This window comes from Engraulis encrasicolus, chromosome 15 (assembly GCF_034702125.1).
Source record: "Engraulis encrasicolus isolate BLACKSEA-1 chromosome 15, IST_EnEncr_1.0, whole genome shotgun sequence".
NCBI classification, from domain to species: Eukaryota; Metazoa; Chordata; class Actinopteri; order Clupeiformes; family Engraulidae; genus Engraulis; species Engraulis encrasicolus.
In genome coordinates, this window is record NC_085871.1 from 24,883,710 (window position 1) to 24,906,706 (window position 22,997).

A 22,997-nucleotide genomic window follows, 5' to 3' on the forward strand; every position below is an offset into this window, starting at 1 on the left:
TCTATTTCTCAGTGTACAGTATACTGTATGAGAACATAGGTCTGTCCCATTAACTAAACATAGGGCAAGGACTCATTAGTAGTAGATTCATATACAGTATACATTTGGAACCAGGCACACAAACAAAAGAGGTTTGAGTCTTGATGCTAATTTGACAGTATGGTTTAGAAGGCCTACAGCTCAATTTGATGGTATGGCTTAGTACAGCTTAATTTTGACAAGATATGAAGTCCCTGGCTGCATTACATCATAAAGAAAATAGTCTAAGTTTTAAGTTTGTACATATTGTTAACATCCTTTCGAGTTTATTTAGAAATCAGAGAAAACACTAATTCACAGTTAGAAAAACCTTATTATGTCTGGGTTGAGATATACAGTATGCCTAAACCCATAAAAAGACATTTGCTGTCTTCGCTGTTCACATAAGAATACATTCTACTTTTGATGAGCTGACTGCCCTGTTTGGATCAAATTTGTGGTGGGTGTTCCTTTTAGATTTTTAGCAGGGTTTTTTTCTTCAGTAATAGCACCGTCTACCTCATTAGGTAGTGTAATAACTGGTGTACCATCTATGTAATAGGTATTATGTGCTGTATGTACACCATGAATTTACTTCTACTTATAGTAGCTGTTTACACATATAGGCCTATGGATATTTTTGAAAACACATTAGTTTTGGCCACTCGTTTACACCTCAACCTGAGTAGAAGCTAATTTCAAAGCTCTGATTTTTAAAAATATCCCATTAAGGGGGCTAAAATGCACTATCCAAAATGCAGTAAATATTGTGGTGTTAATTCAACACTTAAATAGTTCATTTAAGTCCAAATTATGTCAAATCAACTCTCTAAGTGTTCAATGAGTACTGCAGAATTTACTGTGTGGAGGTTTTTGTATTTCATCCACATGTCCTTTTCACACGTAAACAAATAAAAAATATCTGCTTTTTAAAATGTCCGCATACGTGTAATCAGCACCTTACTTTCGATGCCACTGGCCTTCTGTGAACGGAAAGCTCACATGCAAATGAAATCACATCAGTCATCACTGAATTGCTCAGGAGGAGAGCAGTTATACAGGTACAGACCATGCAGGACGATCCAGACTATACAGATGCAGAAATGAGTCTAAAATTACAATATATACTCTAAGTGTGTTTGTGTGTGTGTGTGAGTGTGTGAGTGAGTGAGAGAGAGGAAATGATGATGGGAACTCACTCATTTGCTTTATAAGTAGGACAGCATGGAAACCACAGTATTATACCACCCCCACACAATACCACAAACTGAAAGTATTCTGGGCTGCTCTCTCTCTCTCTCTCTCTCTCTCTCTCTCTCTCTCTCTCTCTCTCTCTCTCTCTCTCTCTCTCTCTCTCTCTCATACACACACAAACACAAATACACACACATACACACTCACACACACACACACACAGTAGGCCACTTTTTAAACTATATTTTCTCTACACACAGTGGGTCTTTTTAAACTGTATGTATTTTTAAACTCTTGTATGATTTAGGCTGTAACGCAGTATGCAATAAGAGTCATTCAGTTTGCTGAAGTGTTGCAACACTTCAAATTTGTTACCTACAAGCTTTGTGGTTAGATAGGAAGTCTAAAGAATCAACATGCACACGTACACGTACACACACACACGCACACGCACACACACACACACACACACACACACACACACACACACACACACACACGCACACGCACACACACACACACCATATAGGCCAATGTTTGTTACTCTCTTTCCTCCATACCGTGAAAGTGTGAAACACATCTTCTCTTGTGGTATGTCACTTTTTCTACTATGGTAGTCTAACTGCACTAATGCAACGAATAGTGTAAAGGCTCAGGATATATACAATGGCAACTTGACAAACTGTTAAATTTTCATTGATTTTCATTATTGTGAATTTCATTCTAAGACACCAACAAGTTGGTGTCCACTAAGGAGTCCAGCTTCACTTCTTCTCTAAGGCAAGTGCTCTTTGGTCAAAATGAACTTCAGTGGTTACTGTTTTGCAAATGTGTGTACGTAAGCGTTACGTATTTGCAAATGTTTTCCAAAGGCACAATGCTGCATTACATGAAAAAAACCTTTAATGTGATGTGATGACGCGTCCTGCAGTGTCTCTGGCAATACTTAGGCTACACAACAGTAACTACTGAAGTTTGAACATTTTTCCATGTGAACTTTATATTTGATAAATAAAAGGAATTTGAAACACTGATTGTGGTCAGGATTTTGTGACAAGATAATGGTTTCTCCATGGTAGGCCTACGCATGTAAGTTGTAATCACTACTTTAACTAGGCCTACTTAGTAAGCTTATAAAAATCATATAAACATTTTCAATTTTTGCAACAGATTATTAAGTGTCTTATATCTTGTAAGATGTTTAAATTGTAAAGTAATACTGGGTCTTGTGCTACATCTCACTTTATCTACACAGTTTTTTTTAGATAGATAGATAGATAGATAGATAGATAGATAGATAGATAGATAGATAGATAGATAGATAGATAGATAGATAGATAGATAGATAGATAGATAGATTTTAATAGGCAATTTTAATAGGCATATCAATTAAAATCATCCATCAATTAATAATTGTTTTTTTCTGTATCCCCTCTAATTGGGAGATGCTTATTGTGAGTAGTCAGTCAGTCACATAGCTGTACAGTAGATGTGATGATATGAACTGAATTCGAAAAGAATTTGAGGATAGATAGAAATAGTTCTTTGGTGGATTGCTCCTTAGACTCATCAAAGGTTGTGTCAATTCAAAATGTTAATGATAACACGTTTGGACATGCTATAATGAAGCAAAGAATAGATAATAGAAGGTAAAATTAGAAATAATAATAATTATTGTCTTTTACCTATGAAACAGGACATTGACTTTTTGATGATAATGACGATGATGGTAATGGTGGTGGGGGTGGTGATGATGAAGATGGCAGCAGGCTCTCATGCATTGAACGGGACCCTGAACTCCACCAACCACTCGGTGAGTTGCTCCTCTCTGGAACTGTTTTTGAGTGAGTAGGCCAAGCCATAGGCAGCCATGCTGTAGCAGATGGAGGGCATTCGAAATTAGACCAAACAGACCAAACATCTAATGCAACTCAGAAAATGGGATAAGAGTGCAAGACAAAATGAAATGTGCACTTTCTCACTTGAACCCCGGACAATTAAAGGTTCCCCTGGGCAAAAAATTTAAAATTAAATAAAAACACTTTACTTGACGTTGGCGTCATATGTATGACATAACAGTGTCATAACAGTGTTGTACCATAGTTCTGGCGGTGCCCCCAACCCCAGATGAGAGGGAGGTTATCAATGTGTTTGAATTGTAATATGGAATTGAAATGCCAGGAGAGTGGTACAGTACATTTGCATGTAAAATGCATATTTAGACAATAGGCCTACCAAGGAGGTCTGCATTGATAGCCTATCTACACTACCTACAGCATCACAAAGCATGTCAGCATAACAATTTTAATAAGCTACACATTTGTGCTGTCTATGATTCCGAACCAATTTCATTTCTGGACTGGAAATAGTGGTGCATTTGTGAGTAGGAGAATGAGAAGGGGGCTATCTATGTGTTTGAACTGGAGGGACAGGGTGAGAAAGGGAGAATAATATACAAAATATAGTAAATAGCCTCACTTGTCTGCAATACTACATCACTCAGCATGAAAACATGCTGTGCATGGTTCTGTGTTACATGATTCATGTATGTCATTCTGGTCTGGAAACAACTTTTTTTTAAGATTACAACAAGCAGGTAATTTATTCAAGTGGATGGAAGGACATATGGAAGCTAAAATTGTTTTAAACATTGCACCAGTCTTACTTTACATTGCTTGGATTTCATTGCTTGGCATACTTGGCTAATGTTAGCATGCAAAAACAAAGCTCTTTTCCCCTCTAATTCCAAACAGTAGCCTCATAACTATAACTAAGTTTATTTAAGTCACACCTACTGGGGTCAAAGGCGAAATCGCCATTTCACACTGAAGAAGGGATTACAGTATACCCACTTAAAATTGATTGATCCATTATTTAGAATAGCACAAATATACAGTATACCCACATCAAAAAATGCTCAAATATACAGTATACCCACTTCAAAAAGTAGACTACACCACTGCAGCCATCATCACAGTCCAAAGCATTCATCGAACTAGTTGCAGGTTAGGCTACATCACACGCTACTGTTCCATGCAAATGTGCACTCCACTGTCATTTTGACAGTTTGTAGCCTATTGAAATATAGTTTAAGGAAGACAGGATGAGCACGGGCACAAAGTTTTGAGTGTGGGGATTTTTAGAAGAGTAGGCTATAAGTTAGCTTAGAAAAAGTCTCTACATTGTGCAATAAACCCACCATTCAGCAAATAAGCCAAACCTAGCTACTTCAAAGCACAACCATAAGTCAACAAAATGTATAACCAAACGGTGTAGGCCTACCCTAAAACGCTGTCTTCGTCGCAGAAAATGTCTTCGTTTCTTGCAATCACTCCACTTTAATCCACAGTTTAGCCTACACACCCAGCACTGGTCACATCAGAATCTTGTGTGGTAATTGTTGTGTTCCACTTCTTCAGACATTTCATAGGCTACATCCTAAATGTGCCACATAGAAATATATGATAATAATATTATTTCGACTATAAGGAGATATACCGGTAGTTCTAAACAAAACCCACTGCTTCTGTTAGCTGCAGTTTTCTCCCTTACCCCTTGGTGGAGTCTGTTCGTAACCCAAGTCAATAACCACAGAGCAAGTGAATCTGGACAGGCAGATTGTAAACTGTAACAGTCATGTGGAAATCGGAAAATAAATCATAACTTATTAATATTTCCATCCTTTGGTAACCAATCTAAATATCACAGGTTCTTCAAATACTGAAAACGAAACTGTGTTACTAAGATCTAGTAAACTTCCGCGATCTACGGTGTATGAAAATTATCAGTAGAGAAGGGGTTTGGCCAATTTACTGTTTGACACCGTCAGTGAGGTATTGCCGTCTGATACACGGTATAAAAACTGGCTTGTCATGTGTTATAACCCATGGTGATGATTAAAGTAGGAAATTGGCGCTTGATGGTACATTTTCAAGACTTCAGGGCCGGCTGAGAACTCAAGGGCGCCGCAATATTACGTTTCACGGCCGCGGCCCATCGGGACAAGTCCCCAATCTCCCGATGGCCACTCCACGCCTGGCTAATGGTCTGTGTGATAACAACGACCAATACCTTGACTGACTTTCACGTTCTACTTCATGATTTTTGGCCTGCCTTGTCTCTGCAGAATGCAAGTGAACCAGTGCTCCTGTTGAACATGGCAGAGGACTCAGTTGACGACCAGTACAGCGGATGCAGAGAGAAGATGCTGGCTTTAGTAGAAAACAAGTATCTCGAACTCGAAATGAACAAAACCGAAGTCTTCAGTAGGGCTTGGAAAGATGAAGAGTGGAAAGGCCACTGTGAAGAATGGTTTGACAAAAAACCTGGACATGGTTTGACAAAGAACCACTGCCTTGCTCTGCGCGTGTTAACTAGCATAAAAGAAGATCGCAAGAGATCACTTTCAAGTGGTATAAATGATGTGTATGAATCTTTCAGGCATGCTGTTCGTGAGGGTAGAAAGATGTACATCGGTCTTAAATTCAAGTGGTACTCCATTCAGTTTTTAGTAACAGATGCCTTACAGATTCTCAATAACGCAAGAAACCATCAATGCAAGTGGACTTATCATGGGACTAAGCACAGGTTTAATGAAAATGTACTTAACAAAGAAATCAGGCTGGGCTCATTCGTGTCCACCTCTGTGAAGAAATACAAAGCGAAGAGTTTTGGCACAGCATCCTGCTTCGAGATCTACACGTGTCATGGTGCCTCCATGGTGAATTTTTCTATCTACGATGACATGGATGAAGTAGTGATTCCACCTTATGAGAAATTCAAGGTCATCAACACAGAGAAGTCAACTTGGTGTGACACTGTGTTTGTACTGAACAGCACTGGAACCAGCAGCAAGCTGAACTGTGCACTGATAGCGTCAGACAATTGGCACATCATGCTAATTATCCATCTGATATGTCTCATTGGCTTTGCACTGCTATTGGTGTACTGGTATTGCAAAAGTAAGCGGACAAAGTAAAGCTTAGACAGTAGGCCGGTGGTTCCCAACCATTTTTGGCCCGTGACCCCATTTTGATGTCCCAAATTTCTGGGGACCGCATGCACATTTTTTTTTCGCAACCGGGAAAAAAACACTCAATGGGGCTAACTTGTAGGTAGTTAAGCCTATTGATATTTCTGAAAATCTACAATTTTTTTCACACTTAGGGCCAAAACATACCAAGGCGGAACGGAACGGTCCCGGGACGAACGCGGTCTTTCTGCTTAGTTTTGGCCGGCGTGTTTTTCTCTGCCTTTCACACTGACAGTGTCGGCGTGCGCGGCCAGTCCTATTCAAAACCCTACCCACAGCCAAAGCTAGCATGCTACTTTGCCATTCATTTGAATGAGACACCGCCGGTCGCCGGCGTGAAAAATACGCTCGAGTTCTATTTTCCAAATGCAGCGCGGCGCGGAGCCGGCTCCCGCTGACGCTCGACTACCGCCGGTTGGTGTGTAAGGACAGATATGTTTCAATGTATTTTCACCGACGCCGGTAAAAAACGCGGCCGTTCCGCGACGCTTTACCGCCCTGGTGTGTAAGACCCCTTAGACATTTCAGGCGACCCCATTTGAATTCCAGGCGACACCACATGGGGTTCCGACCCCACTGTTGAAAAACACTGCAGTAGGCCTGTAGCTGGCCCTGATAGGCCTGTGTGAAAGGACGTGATCTTTTTTGGATAATATTCATTTTGACAGATGTAATATTATGTCTGATTTTTGTGTGTGTAATTTTTGTTTATGTATTATTATTGAGCTGTGTGTCTGAGTATTATATATATATTTTTTATTTGGTTTTGTTTTCGATGTCCTTTTTTGAACTGTGTATGTCACATGACCTTGTGTTGAACTTATATCACCTTGAAGTCTTGAGGTCAGGTAAAGGACTCCAGTAGTGAGTTGACGTGCAAAGCGTTTGCAGCGCTCCATGGAATTCTACAGCTGGTACAAGGCGTACACGGAAATTACTTGAGTTTATATTGTATTTTCCTTTCATATTTTTTGTATGGTTTGATTTAATATTAATGTTTGGTAGCCTATGTGTTGTGTTTGTTGTTGATTGTTAGTTTTCACGTTGCTCATGACGAGCAGAGAGAAAATAAAGAAAAACGGTCATGACATCAGTATGAAGCGTGGACCAAGTTTTATTGAGCCCAGCAGTAGCTACAAGGCCTATATTAGGTGTGACCACATGTGCCCAGAGGTGGACCTCTCTGCATCACTTGTGACTCTGGCATCACAGAGGAACAACATACTGTATAGGGATATCAACAGCTGCGCTGGGCTAGATTCGTCCGAACCACGTGTCAATCAAACAGTTTGATTGATTTAGTAATACAAAAAGAATACACCTATGTTTTGAGGGCAATCAGATGTTGTGTTGGAAAATATCATTTTCTGTTATTTCTACTGGTGAAACAAATAAATAAATACAAAAATAAATATTGACTGATTGATTGAATGGCATGAATTAATAATGCTGTGCACAGCTATCACAGTGCTACGGACCTGGTCTTGGTGGGATTGTAGGGTTTAATGTTCAAATGCACTACAGCAAGGTGTCTAGACTTATGTTCCAGAAACTGAACCCCTATTTAGCTACAAATAGTTTAGCTCTGGATCAAAAAATCTGCTAAATACTGTAGCCTACAGGAAGAAATATTGGGGGATTCTGTGGCGCACTGCACTGCACTAAGACCCATACCATATGCCTACATTGCCTACAGGGACCAAGGTTCGAATCTGGCCTGGGTCATTTCCCAACCCAGGACATTTCAACTTGAAAGGTTAAATACCTGCATGCGGCATGTAGAGTAGAGGATGCTGATGACGACTGCTCTATAGTACCTCAGCAAAAGGTGGAGAATAACAACTCTTCTGGAGCAGGGTCCAAACCAGGAGAGTCCAGAGGGCCCGATGCGGCTCATCAGATGGTTCCATCCGGCCCCAGACTTGTAGAGAAAAAAAAAACAAAATAATGTCAAAATCTTTAGCCCATTACTGAGGTGCTGCAGGTGTACCGCATGTATGCAAAATGTAGGTCTGTCCCATTGAGTGAAGGGGGAAATCTTGGTTTTGGTACAGTCCTCGGAGGACTTTTACAGCTCTTGGAGGAATTTTAAGTGGCCCCTCGAATGAAAAAGGTTCCCCACCCCTGGTCTAGTACCTTAGAGAAAGGTGGAGAAAATACTCTTCATCAGGGCCTAAACCAGGGGAGTCAAACATAAGGCCCGGGGGGGGGGGGGGGGTCTGTACCACTGACTAGACATAAGGCAAGGACTCATTAGTAGATTCATATACAGTATGATTGGAACCAGGCACACAAACAAAAGGGGTTTGGGTCTTGATGCTAATTTGACAGTATGGTTTAGTAGGCCTACAGCTCATGTTGATAGTATAGCTTAGCACTGCTTAATTTCAAAAAAAAAAATTCTTGACAAGATATGAAGTCCCTAGCTACATTACATTACAGGGAAAAGAATCTCCTTTAAAGTATGCACAGATTCTCAACATACTATCAAGTTTTTTTTTTATAAATTAGGGAAAACTCTAATACACAGTTTCAAAAAAACGTAGTGTATCTGGGTTGAGGTATCTGCCTTAAACCGTTTGGTTCACATAAGAATACATACGCACAAATACATACCAGTTGACCAGTGTACTAGTCTCTCTCTCAGCAGAATATGCGCTGGTTGGGTCAAATTTGCGGTGGGCTCTTTTTAGTTTTTCAAACTTTTTCAATAATAACATAGTCTATCTACCTCATTAGGCACAGTGTAATAACTGCTGTACCCGCAATCATGTGCTAATGTTGTACTTGCACCATGAATTCACTTCTACGTTTACTTTTGATAACACTGGCGTGCGTGTGTGTGTGTGTGTGTGTGTGTGTGTGTGTGTGTGTGTGTGTGTGTGTGTGTGTGTGTGTGTGTGTGTGTGTGTGTGTGTGTGTGTGTGTGTGTGTGTGTGTGTGTGTGTGTGTGCGCGTGCGCACAGGCGTAACGCAAGTACTTTAGGCCCCCCTGCAAGCTACCAAGAATGGCCCCCGAACGAAAAAAGAGGGCCTAATATCATGTGGAGGGGGCCCATTTCTTCAAGTCAAGGGCCCATGTGTCGCCTTGTATGGGCCCCCCCTGCCTCCCGGGGGCTGCAGGGTTATACTTTACGCCCCTGTGTGTGTGTGTGTGTGTGTGTGTGTGTGTGTGTGTGTGTGTGTGTGTGTGTGTGTGTGTGTGTGTGTGTGTGTGTGTGTGTGTGTGTTATACTGTAAGTGGGACATCATGGAAACCACAGTGTTCTACAACCCCCTACACAATACATCAAACTGAAAGTATTGTGAGCTGTAATTTTTTTCTCACGCTTTTTCTCACAACAGTCTCTCTCTCTCTCTCTCTCTCTCTCTCTCTCTCTCTCTCTCTCTCTCTCTCACACACACGCACACGCTCGCACGCACGCACGCACGCACACACACACACACACACACACACACAAAATGTGGGCCACTTTTTAAACTTTATCCCTTTACTGTCAACATAATTTGCCATAAAAGCCATTCAGTTTGCAGAAACACTTCAAAATGGTTACCTATTACAGGAAACGTTGAGGTTAGACAAGACATCTAGAGAATCAGTGTGTAGGCATGCACGTACGTACGCACTACGCACGCACGCAAGCACGCATGTGCACACACACATGGGCACGCACATGCCATACAAGCCTGGCAAGATCTTCTGTTACCGCTCTCTTTACTCCACACCACTGAAGTGTGAAACACATCTTCCAAACTTGTGTAAGTGACTTTTTCTACTATGATAGTCTAACTACACATTAAAACAATGAATAGTAAGCTCAGGATATACAATGGCAGCTTAATAGACTATAAGGTTGGAGCGCTTCTTGGAAGTCTCGGGCAACCGGTGACACCTCATCAGATCTCCTCACAGCGCTCCTGTGTTCTAAGATTCTTGTACGTAAGGCCCTGGTGGTTTTCCCCACATACAGTAGTGGGCAAGGGCAGGTCAAGATATAAACCACATGAGTAGAGCGACATGTAATGAGCTGTTTGATTTTGTATGTCTTGTTTGTGTGTGGATGTGTGAATGTCTGAATTTTGAGATAGTGTGAACAAGAAGTGCAGCTCTTACAAGGGAAGTTGCCCTGGGCATTGGAGAGAGTGCTGCGAGGGGGTGGTGTGGCAGTGTCAGCGTGAACCAACTTGTCTCTTAGGTTAGGGTTCCTGGAAAAGACACAGAGAGGTGAGAGCCCATGCAGTTGATTGTCAGTTTGGATAATGTGCCAATGAGAGTTGATGATGTTTCTAATATCGCTAATCAGAGGGCTATATATTAATTTAAGAATCAAACAATTTTTGGTTTGGATTGGTGGTCTGAACAGAAGGTTGTGTTTCAGATGCACATACTTTGTTGAGGGCTGCATCAAGCCAGGCGGCAGGGTATCCTCTAGAGCTTAAATCTCTGTATAGGAGTTGGGCTTTGGACTCAAAATCTCTTTTATCAGATCAGATACGGTGTATTCTAGTGAATTGGCTGAAGGGCAGTCCTCTCTTGAGAGAAGTTGGGTGGGCACTCGTGGCATGCAGCAGGCTGTTCCTCTCTGTGTCTTTTCTGTAAAGGGAAGACACAATTTTTCCATCAGTGAGAGAAATGCCGGTATCAAGCTTAATAGGCTTACAATAGTGGGTGAATATACTTGAAATTGAGGGATCAACGCAAAATGTTACATTTTCATTGATTTTCATTATTGTGAATTTCATAGATACTAAAACAAAAGTGCGGCTTCACTTTTTTTGTCTAAAGAAGGGGCTCTTTGGTTCAACTGTGGAACTTGAGCATTGCAATGCATTATTGGGATTGTTGTCACAAATCCACAAGCACTAAAAAAGTCATTTTCTGCCTTTTCTCTGCCAAGAAGGCACCAAATTAGAAAGTTATGCTACTATTGTACTACATATATGACCCACTTTAAATACATATTCATGTCTCCACCGGTGGAATGCCCCTTTAAACAACTGTAACCACTGAAGTTAACTTTGACAATTACGTGAATTTCATAGTTGTTATGCAACATAAAAGGAATGTGAAACATTTATTGTGGTAGGGATACGACAAGATAATGGTCTCTTACAATGGGTTGTGGCATGGTAAGTAGTAATCGCCACTTTAAAGTATGTGTTATGCTAGTACAAAATGACTTAAATGTTTTCAAATGTGTGCACCAGATTATTAAATGTATATATTGTAATGTATAGATGTTTAGGCCTATACTGTAAAGTAATAGCCTACTACTGCCTAAAGCAATGATACACAGGTCAGTGGTGTAAAGTAATAGGCACCCTGTGTCTTTTTAAATTCTCTATGCATATGTTGTCCAATCAGACTGTGAAATGCTACATCTCACTTTAATTGTTTATTTATTTACTTGCTACACAGTAATTTATACATCAGTTAAATCATCATTTCAAGTCTGTAATGCGAAATGTATCCCCTGTAATTAGGAGATGGCTATTATGAATAGAGAGTCACATAAATGTAGATGTGAGGCTATGAAGTGAATTTGAAAAGAATTTGAGGACGATGGGTTGCTCCTCAGACATAGGTCAACAAAGGTTGCGTCAATTCAAAAGGTTCATGATAACAGGGTTTGGAAATGCTATAATAAATTAAGCAAGGAATAGATACGGTAATGTAAGATTTAAACAAAAACTTTGTCTCTGTTACACATGAAACAGAAAATCATCTTCTTTGATGATGATGATGATGATGATGATGGTAATGGTAGTGGGAGTGGTGGTGATGAATATGGCAGCAGGCTCTCATGCATTGAACGGGACCCTGAACGCCACCAACCACTCGGTGAGTTGCTCCTCTCTTGGGTTGTTTTGAGCACCTCTGTGGGGTTGTTTTTGAGCACCTCTGTGGGGTTGTTTTTGAGTGAGTGGTCATAAGCCTTTGTAGCAGATTGAGGCCATTCAAAATTACAGTAGGAGACCAGACCAAAAATCACAATTTTGGTGAGAAGCACTCTAATGCATTCCAAAATGGGATACAAATGCAAAACGAAAAAAGGAATGAAATCATGCTTTCAGTTCCTTCTTTTGTATTTGCATTATTTTATGCACTGTATGAAGGTGTCCTCATTTCTAGTTTCTTTTCATCTCTGAATGGAAAGTGTTGAGGCCTTACATCATGTGTTCTTCGCATTAGTATGGTTCTTATCTTTGGAGTCTCAGATCACAATGGGCTGTACTACGTATGTCATATGACAGCTGTTGCCTTCCAATGCTTCTTTGAATCACTCTAAACTAAAGCGGGGGTGTCAAACATGAGGCCAGAGGGCCGGATGCAGCCCCTCAGATGGTTTGATCCGGCCCCAAACCTGTAGAGAAAAATAAGATCAGTCAAAGAAGAAGCCTAAATCTCTAGCCCATTACAAAGTTGCTGCTGTTGTCTGAGATTGCAGGTTTTCAATACTTTGGGACAAATTTGCTGTTTTTGCTTATCATTGAACAATCAATTCTCCTGATATACCCACTGCACTTCAGAATGATTGACTAAATATCTGATTATATGAAGCTGAAATACTGCAATATTTCACAATTACGTTAGTGGTCTGGCCCCCTTGAGAACAAATTGGCCGTATGTGGCCCCTGAAATGAATTAAGTTGGACACCCCTGCTCTTAAGGGATGTTATATTTGTAACATTGCTGAGAATAACCTATTAATGCACCCCTGTCTGAAGGGCACAGGTTCAACAGAAGGAAGATGGAAGAACGTGACTTATGAGGGCTCTCCTCCATCCTCCTCTGTGACTAAGATGCCTGTAAGTACACCATTCAGAGGTTGCATAATGCCATTGAGTTATAAGTAAAACTAGCACAGAATCATGCTGTGTATCACTCAGGTGGTGCACCTGTGCTCTTCAGGCACTATTTTTCAGTGTTTAATTAATATGTCACACGCACTGAAACATGAACACTGAAGTGCTCTAGTGCACCATTTGAGATCCAGCAACAGTCTTCCAGCACTAGGCCTAATACGTAATGTTGAAATGTTATTACTGTGAGTGTGTGTGTGTGTGTGTGTGTGTGTGTGTGTGTGTGTGCACTTTTTTTTTTCACATGAACCCTGGACAATTAAAGGTGCCCTGCCCTTGGCAAAAATTGGGTAACATTTTATTTGATGCCGGCGTCATATATATGACATAACAGTGTCATCGGACAGTCTGTGTCATAAACATAATGTCAATGTCAAATATTTTATGACTTTGTCATTACGTGACATTTGATTATGGTAGACAGTCCTAACAGTGTCAACAATATCTTGACAGAATTTCACTGTCCCCTTAACAACTCTTGGCCTGCCTTGTCTCTGCAGAATGTAAATGAAACAGTGCTCCTTCTGAACATGTTGGAGAACTCAGTTGACGACCAGTACAGCGGATGCAGAGAGAAGATGCTGGATTTAGTAGAGCACAAGTATCTCAAACACGAACTCAAGCACGAAAAACACAAGAACGAAGTCTTCAGTAAAGCCTGGGAAGATGAGGAGTGGAAAGGCCACTGTCGAGAAGACCCTGGACATGGTTTGACCAAGAACCACTGCCTTGCTCTGCGCATGTTAACTAGCATAAAAGAAGACAGCTACAGATCACTTTCAAGTGGTATAAATGACTTGTATGAGTCTTTCAGGGATGCTGTTCGTAAGAGAAAAATAAGTTACAGGAATCTTAAATTCAAGTGGTACTCAATGCAGTTTTTAGTGACAGATGCCTTACAGATTCTTAATAACGCAAGTAACCATAAATGCAAGTGGACCTATCATGGGACGAAGGTCAGGTTTCATGAAAATGTACTTAACAAAGAAATCAGGCTGGGCTCATTCGTGTCCACCTCTGTGAAGAAATACAAAGCGACACAGTCTGGCACAGCATCCTGCTTCGAGATCTACACGTGTCATGGCGCCTCCATGGTGAATTTTTCTATCTACGATGACATGGATGAAGTACTCATTCCACCGTATGAGAAATTTGAGGTCATCAACACAGAGAAGTCAACTTGGTGTGACACTGTGTATGTACTGAATAGCACTGGAACCAGCAGCAAGCTGAACTGCGTGGTGTTTGCATCAGTCAAGTGGTACATCAGGCTAATAATGTGTCTATTTGGCTTTGCATTGCTATTGGCGTACTGGTATTACAAAAGTAAGCGGACAAAGTAAAGCATATAGGCCTGCTAGGCATAGCCTAACCACAGAGGGTCTGAGGTGGACTTCCCCCATCACATGTCACCATGTCCGTAACTACCATTGAGGACACAGAGGTCATGTCCTCGATATTTTTTTTTAAATGTAAAATGTATCTATGATGAACATCGATCTATGATCAACAATGATACATTCAGTCTGTATATGCCACCCTCATTTATCCTGAAGGCAGTGATTAATGGAAACAAACTTAAGTTTGACCTAATAGTTTGAAGCATTCTAAATGTACAGTATGCAGTACAGCACACAGTATTTTACCCTGGTATTTGAAAATGTCTCGTTACGGCCATGTGTGTCACAGATTAGGCTAACACATACAGGCATATCTGTCTGGATCATATGTCAGTCAAACAGTTTGATTCATTTAGTAATAAAAGAGAATGTGCTCTGGGATCAATGAGATTTTTGGAGGACCAAGACGATTTTTGATCAAATGTTTGTAAATCAAATCAAAATGATCAAAATGATTTTTAATCAAATGTATGTTTCTGTTATTTCTACTGCTCAAATAAATAAATAAATATATAAATAAATATTGACTAATTGATTGAATGGCGAAAATGAATAATTATACTGTACTCAGCTATAGACTCATGGTGCTTATGGAGATGGTCTTGGGATTGTGGGGTTTCATGTTCACATCCCATATTACTGTAGATCAAATCACTAAAATGCACTACAGCAAGGTGTCTAGACTTATGTTCCAGGAACTGAGCCCTGCATATTTAGCTGAAAAATAGATCTGGATCAAAACATCTGCTAAATACTGTACAATAGCAAATATTGGGGGATTCTGTTGGGGGAATTCTCACTGCACTGCACTAAGACCCATACCTCCTTGCTGCCGGGACCCAGATTCGAAAATGGCCTGGGTCATTTCTCAAACCAAGACATTTCCAGAAACCCAATGGGAAGCTTCATTCACAAGTTAAAAATGTAACGTTTGAAAAAGTGCTTGAAAATGAAAGGTTAAAGTTAGAACACTTCACTGGTGGGTCGGGACCCAAAAGTGGGTCTTGGAAGGGTCCTGGGTGGGTCGCAGATCTGTGCTGAAAAAAATAAATAATTTACCATTCACAAAACTGAAACATGATGAGGTATTGAACAAATGACTGATATCATTCTGAAACATGGTTTATACTCCTTCCCACTAGTTGACAGACATGTTGTACTGTATGCCAGCATAAAATGTAAATGGTGATGCATATTATCAAATGCGTGGATATAGTTTTGATAATCATTAGAAGATTGTGAGGGGGCACAACAAAATACTGGGTCACAACATAATGACCATAGAAAATTGTGGGTCCCAAGACTATTCCGGTTAAGAACCACTGGCCTATATACTGAATATGTGGCATGAAGAGGATGCTGATGACGACTGCTGTCTAGTACCTTAGGGACTGTACGTTATTTACCGGGGGGGGAGGGCTGGTGCGCTGGAAGTCCGGTCAAAAAAAAAAATCATGGCCCCCCCCCCCCCCCCCAATTTTTTCCCCATGGCCCTCCCCCCACTTCAATTTTGTTTTCCCATGGCCCTCCCCCTACAGATAAATATATATATATTTCAAATTGGTAGATGAACAACCATCATGAGAACAGTCAGAGTAGCCTACATCAAGGGCGGTTGTCTGCACTATTATGTGCTATCGATATCAGTGGATACCTATGAGAAGCCGCAAGAATCTACCTCTGCGGCTGCATGGGATGCCTTTTAACTCCACTGTCACCAAGACAAATTGCCTTCACTATTTTTTTTACGTGTTAAGTGAAAATAATAATAATAATAATAATAATAATAATAATAATAATAATAATAATAATAATAATAATAATGATAATAAAAACTTCCATTTCAATACCAATGTCCGAGTTGTTGTAAACTGTAGCCTAAACTACAAAGTGGAGAGAGTTTCCCCACCGCAGCTTCAATATTTCCCTGCTCGACAAGCAGCGCCTTTCACAAGGTAGGCCTACGTTTTACATGTTCAGCACAGTAGCGAAGCCAGGGACGCAGGAACTGGTTTTGACCAGGGGGTGCTGTGAAATTTTTTTTGTTTTTTAGATGCTATTTCCTGCGTTCTAATCAATTTTAGGGTGAGGAATGGCGAATCACATCTGAATAACTTCCTCATGTTTTATGTAGCCTAAACAAGGATGGCTAGATTTAACTTTTTTTTCTTTAACATCTCACTTTGACACTATTAATGTTCTTCTTGCGGAAGTGAAACGCGCACCTGATGTGGAGGTGAGGGCTCAAGAGCAAATCGCGCTGCCTTGACAGTTTGTCTCTTCAGCATGGGCAGTGTGCAATGTGTGAAATTAGAAGAAATGCTTATGCGATGCACTCGTGAGAGGTGACCGGGCTTTCAAATAATTTAGATTTTCTTGCAATTGCGACTGTGGATCAGGTGCATCTCGGTCTCCCAGACCGCGCATAAAAGCACGCACGCACACACACAGGCATAGCTCTACCTTCCCGAATGTAATTACACTCTGACGGCCAAAGAGTTCGGGATGTGATCGGAGCAAGAAGTAGGCTAAGCGCCAAAGCAGCTCGAGCCATTGCTGGCTATTGATACAGGGAGAGTGAGAAAGCCACCTTTAGTTTGCATTTAACGTAGGCCATTAAGACGCATTAATAGGTGGTGGCGGTGCTATGGTGGTCAAATCAGCAGCAAGAGGCAAAAGGAACAAATTGCCAAAACAGAACCAGTACAACATTCCAAAACATCCAACAATAGCACAGCCATTACACACCGCGGCAATTCAACTTTGACAACTGTGATGATAGACAAGCCAGACACACCATCGGCTGTGCTCTCCTTCAGATTCACCCCATAGCCAACTCCGAGGTTAAGCTAGACTACTTCACCAGCAACAGGCAAGACCTAGCATACCAATTTACTCTCAATGATACCAATACACGCTTCTACGAATCCAATCTCCACAGCAAGAAACAAAAGTCACTTCTTACCTGACACGATGCACAACTTTGGTGACATTCCCTTCTCCCGTCACGCTTTAAATGTACATAATTCCTTGCTTAGTTGGTCCGTTTTTGTTCACCAAAGTGATGAGACTTCTCTTCACAACAAGTTAGCTCCTCCAATGGTTTCAAGACCTTATGATGCATGGCCAACACATCGCCGTTAATACCATTTGTATTACTACCTTGACACCACAAGCTAAACAAAACAAACTCGCGTCACTGCACCGTTCTACCAAAGTAGGCTACGTCTAGGCCAAATGTCTAGGCCTAGGTACTGTTCTTTCCGGTCTGGTTGGGGTCTTTGAAGTTCTTTGAACACAAATGTAAGCACACGGCGGTGCCAATAAATAAAATCATGGCTTACCAGAGGCTGTGACCACCAGTTGACTACACCTCTCCAAAATTCCTCTGGAAATGCCCATCCAATTCGTTGTCAAAACTTCCCAAACTGTTTAGCCCATATAGTTCACATCAGCTAGTTTGATATTTGCTCACGGGCATTTTCTATGATGCTCAATGTTCCTCCGTAGCACTAGCAATCCTACAGTGAAAGAGAGTCAGCGCGGGCAATCTACAGTAGCTGCACCTGATAGTTTTTTGACTACAGATACACGCTTCAGTGCTATAGTATGCACCGGGACCTTGCATCGCAAAGCGATGTGTTTCAGAACATGTTTTCTTATTGTTTTAAAAATAATAATAATAATAATAAAAAAAAAAATCGGTTTTTTTTTCATGGCCCTCCCCCTAACTCCGATTTTTTTGCCATGGCCCCCCCCCCCCCCCCCCTTTTTTTTTTCCTTGCCCCCCCCCCCCCCCCCCCCCCCCCCCCCCCCCCCCCCCCCGGTAAATTACGAACAGTCCCTTAGCAAAGGCTAGAGAAAAAGACTTCAGCAGAGTCAGTAGGGCCTAAACATTGTTTTTTGTTTTGGTTTGTTTTTTCAGAATGTAGCAGGCCTACTTTGACAATTTGGGCTGAAGCCCACACCCGACTACGCCAGCCCTGAGGGCTATTCCCCCGAGAGCAAGAGTTAAGTTAACTTGGAGAATAGTGAAGATACACTTTAAGTAAGGCACACTGGTTCACAGATACTCAGAGGCAAGAGAAGTATGCTTCCCCGACAAAATGGATATTTATTTTACAGAGGTCCACAGTACATCACAATAATATCCCCACAACACAGATGACCCCTTTCCCCCACTCACACACACACATACACACCCACACACATACACACTCCCAATACACGGGCAGCACTGCCCTGATGCCCACGGGCCCTAGGGCCTGCTCCACGACTGTGGAGTAATAAAGAGAGCTAAGCAGTAAGGGGGAGTAGCGGAGCGGGCCCCGCCCAAACGGTACACGTTGGCAAAAGAAATAGAAAGAAACCCAAAATACACACAATAAAAAGAAAGTAAATCACACCAAAGCAAGAAATCAAAAGAAATTAAATAAATTGAATCACACAATTACTACACTAATATAGATAATCAAACTCAAATCACCCATGTGCTCACAGCAAAGGAAAAGTGCAGAATTCCACCACCTGGGACGCCAACAGCACACGCTGGGATGAGGGGTCGGTCTCCTGTCCCAAAAGAGAGAGAAAGAGGAGCGAGAGAGAAGAGGAGAGAGAGAGAGGGACAATGGTACAATTATTCACAGGGAGTAATGCACACAAACTCCTGCCACTAGTATTGTGGCAATGCTTAAATGTTCATACTGTCCGATAGAGAAAAGGAGAGAGAGGTGAGAGAGAGAAAGGACAGTGATACACTTATTCGCTGTCAGTAATGCACACAAACTCCTGCCACTAGTATTGTGGCAAGGCTTAACTGTTAATACTGTCCGATAGAAAAAGAGAGAGAGGAGAGAGGTGGGAGAGAGGAGAAGAGACAGTGATACAATTATTCACAGTAAGTAAGGCGCACAAACTCCTGCCACTAGTATTGTGGCAATGCTTAAATGTAAATACTAAATGTGGGGGGCCAATGCAGACTGGACCCCACCAAGTACCATATGATAGGCCAACCCACAAAGGGGGACAAATAGTACACTCCAAATCACGCTCCCGTATGTTACAATAAGATTGGCAGAAGGCACGTCCTGGGAGACGGACTAATCAGTGTTTTTGAGTAATTGATAAACACAGGGACCACAGAAATAAACATGGACACGAGGCACTCAGGCACGCAGCCACAGGTGTGCGTTCCCTCGTCAAAGGTTGCGAGAGTCCGCCGGGTCGATGAATCCCGAGCGTGAGACGGGTCTAACAAAACAGCAGCCACCGAAGCCGTGGGAGGTCGAGGGACAGAATCTCCAAGTAGCCGCAGATCTGTTAAGTTAATAACAAAACCACACTAAGTTATCAGGTTCACTAATGCCCCATGCTAGCAGCAAGGCGGGGAAGGGATACATACCGTTAGGCTGGAGATGGTTCTACAAGGCCACTATCCATTGTGAGCTCCGAACACAAACGCGCCACATTCCGCTGCTGTTCCAAAACCAAAGGAGAGGAATTAGACAAGGGCTACACCATGCAATCTAAGCAACCCACCGAGTCCTACGGTAACTTACCTAGCATCCAAAGACAATGCCACAAAGCTAGCCACCCCACGAGTCAGCTGGCAGCTTCCCACAGGGCAACGCAACCCCTCTGGCAACCGAGGCACCAACGCACCGTTTGGATACACTGCAGAGCAAGCGAATTACGCAGTCAGAAAAAGGTCATCAAAGCAGCCAAAACTACCAGATAGGCACAACGCACTCACCACGCGATAGCCTTCGGCCTTCCACGCCAAATCCCACGACGAAACAAGGACTGTTCTCCCCGAATGAAACCAGGCATGTGCCAACCTCCAGGCCAAGCCCCTTAAATACCACCCATAATAATCAGTGCGTACCTATTCCCCAGCTCCGGTATCCATGCAATTGCGCATCCCGTCACAAGAAGGAGGAAGAACAAGGTGTATTGAGATTTTTTGGGCAAAAATGTGATGGACTCACAGAAGTGTTCCCACAGTAGGCCTACTTAGTAGTAGTAGTAGTAGTAGTAGTAGTAGTAACTATTTTAAGTCAGAAACGTAGGCTATTTCACCTGTTGGACAGTTTTCTAATCATTCTAATCTTGCTGGAGCAATCATGCCTCAAACCAAGTGTTCTTGCACAGGGTTAAACATTTTGCTATAAATGATACCTGTGATACGGTCAAGGCTGAGTACAAGCATACTGTTTGTGTGCATTGCAAAAAGCTGTAGGCCTGCTTTTGCTTCATCTGACCGTAAAACATGTTTAAAAGGATTGTGCTTTGTCCGTGTGCTCATATACAAACAGCAGGTGCTTTTATGATGCAATGGGGTCTCCCTTGGTCTCCAACCCAAAAGCCCTGCATTGTGTAGTGCCGTGGTTCTCAACCTTTTTGGAACAAAGCCACCCTTGACCTCATGATAAGTCTGTCAACAACCCCCCCCCCCTCTTTTAAGTATTGAAAAGGAAAAGACTAATGCTCCACCCCCCACCCCCCCACTCAGCTGTATCCTTCTCAATGCCCCCTTAAGGGCTGTAGCGCCCCCGTTGAGGAACACTAGTGTAGTGTTTGGCATTTGGTACTTGTGGCAAAAGCAATTCATCAAAGCTGATTTACCATATTTGAGTCCAATTAGGTTTCAGCAGTGATATTCAGTAAAGGGTGCCAATACCAGTAATACCAGAAGCTTGACATCTTTCTATTTGTTTCCCTCCTCATAGTTTGCTACGGTAAAATCATGGTTGTTATTTGTAGAATAGAGACATTTCCCCATTATATACTTACACTTCAAGAGCGTCAATACTGCTAGGCTGTATGTGACAGGATATTTGTTATATCTCAAAGTAATTTAAGTTACATTTGTCTACCTCACAACGCCTTCTCTAACCTGACAACAAACCAGAGTAAAAAATGATGAATGTTAAGCTCACGAAAACACTTCATTACAGAAGGGGTTGAATACTTTTCACCACAATTGTATGTTTTTATAGTGTTAATTCTTCTAAGTGATGTCAAGTTTGAAAGAGGGAAGGAAAACCTTAGACCAGTGGTCCCCAAATGGCGACCTGAGGGCCAGATCCGGCCTGGGCATGGCAAACATTTGGTCCAGGCCCACCATGAGGTTGGAACAAATGATAACATACGTGTGCCATCTGTGGCAAAACGACGGTCGGGTGATTTGTTGGCCCATAATTTGGCCCTTGGAGAAAAATAATTGGAGACCACTGTCTTACTTGCACACCAAACATTCAAGCCAACGTGCCAACTCAGTCTGATAAGGCAGTTGTCTGTCTGCCCCTGACAGCCTTGATCAGCTGAATTAGTTTGAGCACACAATATGTGACCTTGTGTCCTCCACTTGTGCTTGTGGCCTGGTACCAGGAAGTAATACGTCGTGATGACATCACTGACAATCGCATTATATTTCAATATCTCGCAAAAGCTCAATTGTAAAGTCAATTTCTCATTTGCAAACTGGATGATGAATGAAGAAAAATCCCCCAAAAATTGTTGTGGCTAGGCTGACAGCGGCGAAACTTAATTGTTTTTACCAGAGGCGGGGCACCAGCAAAACGTGAGGCCACAAGCACAAGTGGAGGATGCAAAGTTGCATATGGAAAGTACAAACAGTCAACCTCTATGGCACGGACACTCCCCAGGTGTGGGGGACTGGGGGGGTGATGGGCTCATGGTGAGCATGGATGCAGCACGTCATCTTATTTGAGCATGAGTACAATGAATTCAAATCAAGCTGGACATGTTTAACAAAAAACACTATCGTCATTTATTTTCTTGGATAAAAATTACAAAAAAACCCAAAACAAAACAAAAAACTTTTTTTTATACATGAAGCCAAAAAGCAGAGTCCAAAATGCCCACCACAGACATGGTGACCAAATGAAAACACATAATGGTACGACATAGAAAGTAGATAGTCACAGAAAGTGTGTGTGTGTGTGTGTGTGTGTGTGTGTGTGTGTGTGTGTGTGTGTGTGTGTGTGTGTGTGTGTGTGTGTGTGTGTGTGTGTGTTAGGGGAAGGGGTGGGATCTTCATCTTCATCATTCTCTCATCTCTCCATCTTCTTCCTCCTCCTCCACTCCCCTGATGTACAGCACATTATTACACCTGTGGTGGAAAAAGAGAACGGGGTGGTGAGACGAGTGTGTGTGTGTGTGTGTGTGTGTGTGTGTGTGTGTGTGTGTGTGTGTGTGTGTGTGTGTGTGTGTGTGTGTATACTGCCACCATTCCATTAAAAAACAAAAACCCAGAACATTCTCGCAGTTGCATGCAAGGAACATTCCGATTTTAAATGGAATGGTGGCAGTATTCACTTTGTCAGGTATAAGTCATGTACAGCATCTACAGTCACTGATACACAAAATCTACAGACTAACACTCGATGATTCAAATGGTAAAAAAATCCATAACATCTGATTATGGACACAGGATGTTTGACTCTTTTCATTAACCCAAGCTTCTT

At 41.9% G+C, this 22,997-nt stretch overlaps 1 protein-coding gene and 1 long non-coding RNA gene across 2 annotated transcripts; one reads left to right on the forward strand and one right to left on the reverse strand.

Moving 5' to 3' along the window:
- The first annotated feature begins 12,032 nt into the window (after nucleotides 1-12,032).
- LOC134464755 (GPI-linked NAD(P)(+)--arginine ADP-ribosyltransferase 1-like) lies at nucleotides 12,033-14,451 on the forward strand. The gene is made up of 2 exons (XM_063218101.1): nucleotides 12,033-12,086; nucleotides 13,609-14,451. Exons 1-2 carry the CDS (start codon nucleotides 12,033-12,035, stop codon nucleotides 14,449-14,451), a joined length of 897 nt encoding a protein of 298 aa, XP_063074171.1.
- Nucleotides 14,452-18,610: 4,159 nt separating this feature from the next.
- Nucleotides 18,611-20,161, reverse strand: LOC134464528 (uncharacterized). The gene is made up of 3 exons (XR_010037926.1): nucleotides 20,067-20,161; nucleotides 19,910-19,983; nucleotides 18,611-19,824 (listed from the first exon to the last, which is right to left on the reverse strand). It is a non-coding gene; the product is annotated as an uncharacterized LOC134464528 (long non-coding RNA).
- Nucleotides 20,162-22,997: the final 2,836 nt, after the last annotated feature.

What these genes read in the sequence shown, in the direction of transcription:
- LOC134464755 (XM_063218101.1), top strand. Translation starts at nt 12,033, where the DNA reads ATGGCAGCAGGCTCTCATGCATTGAACGGGACCCTGAACGCCACCAAC. An exon ending in TGAACGCCACCAACCACTCG is followed by an intron (nt 12,087 to 13,608) that starts GTGAGTTGCTCC and finishes TTGTCTCTGCAG; the next exon opens with AATGTAAATGAAACAGTGCT.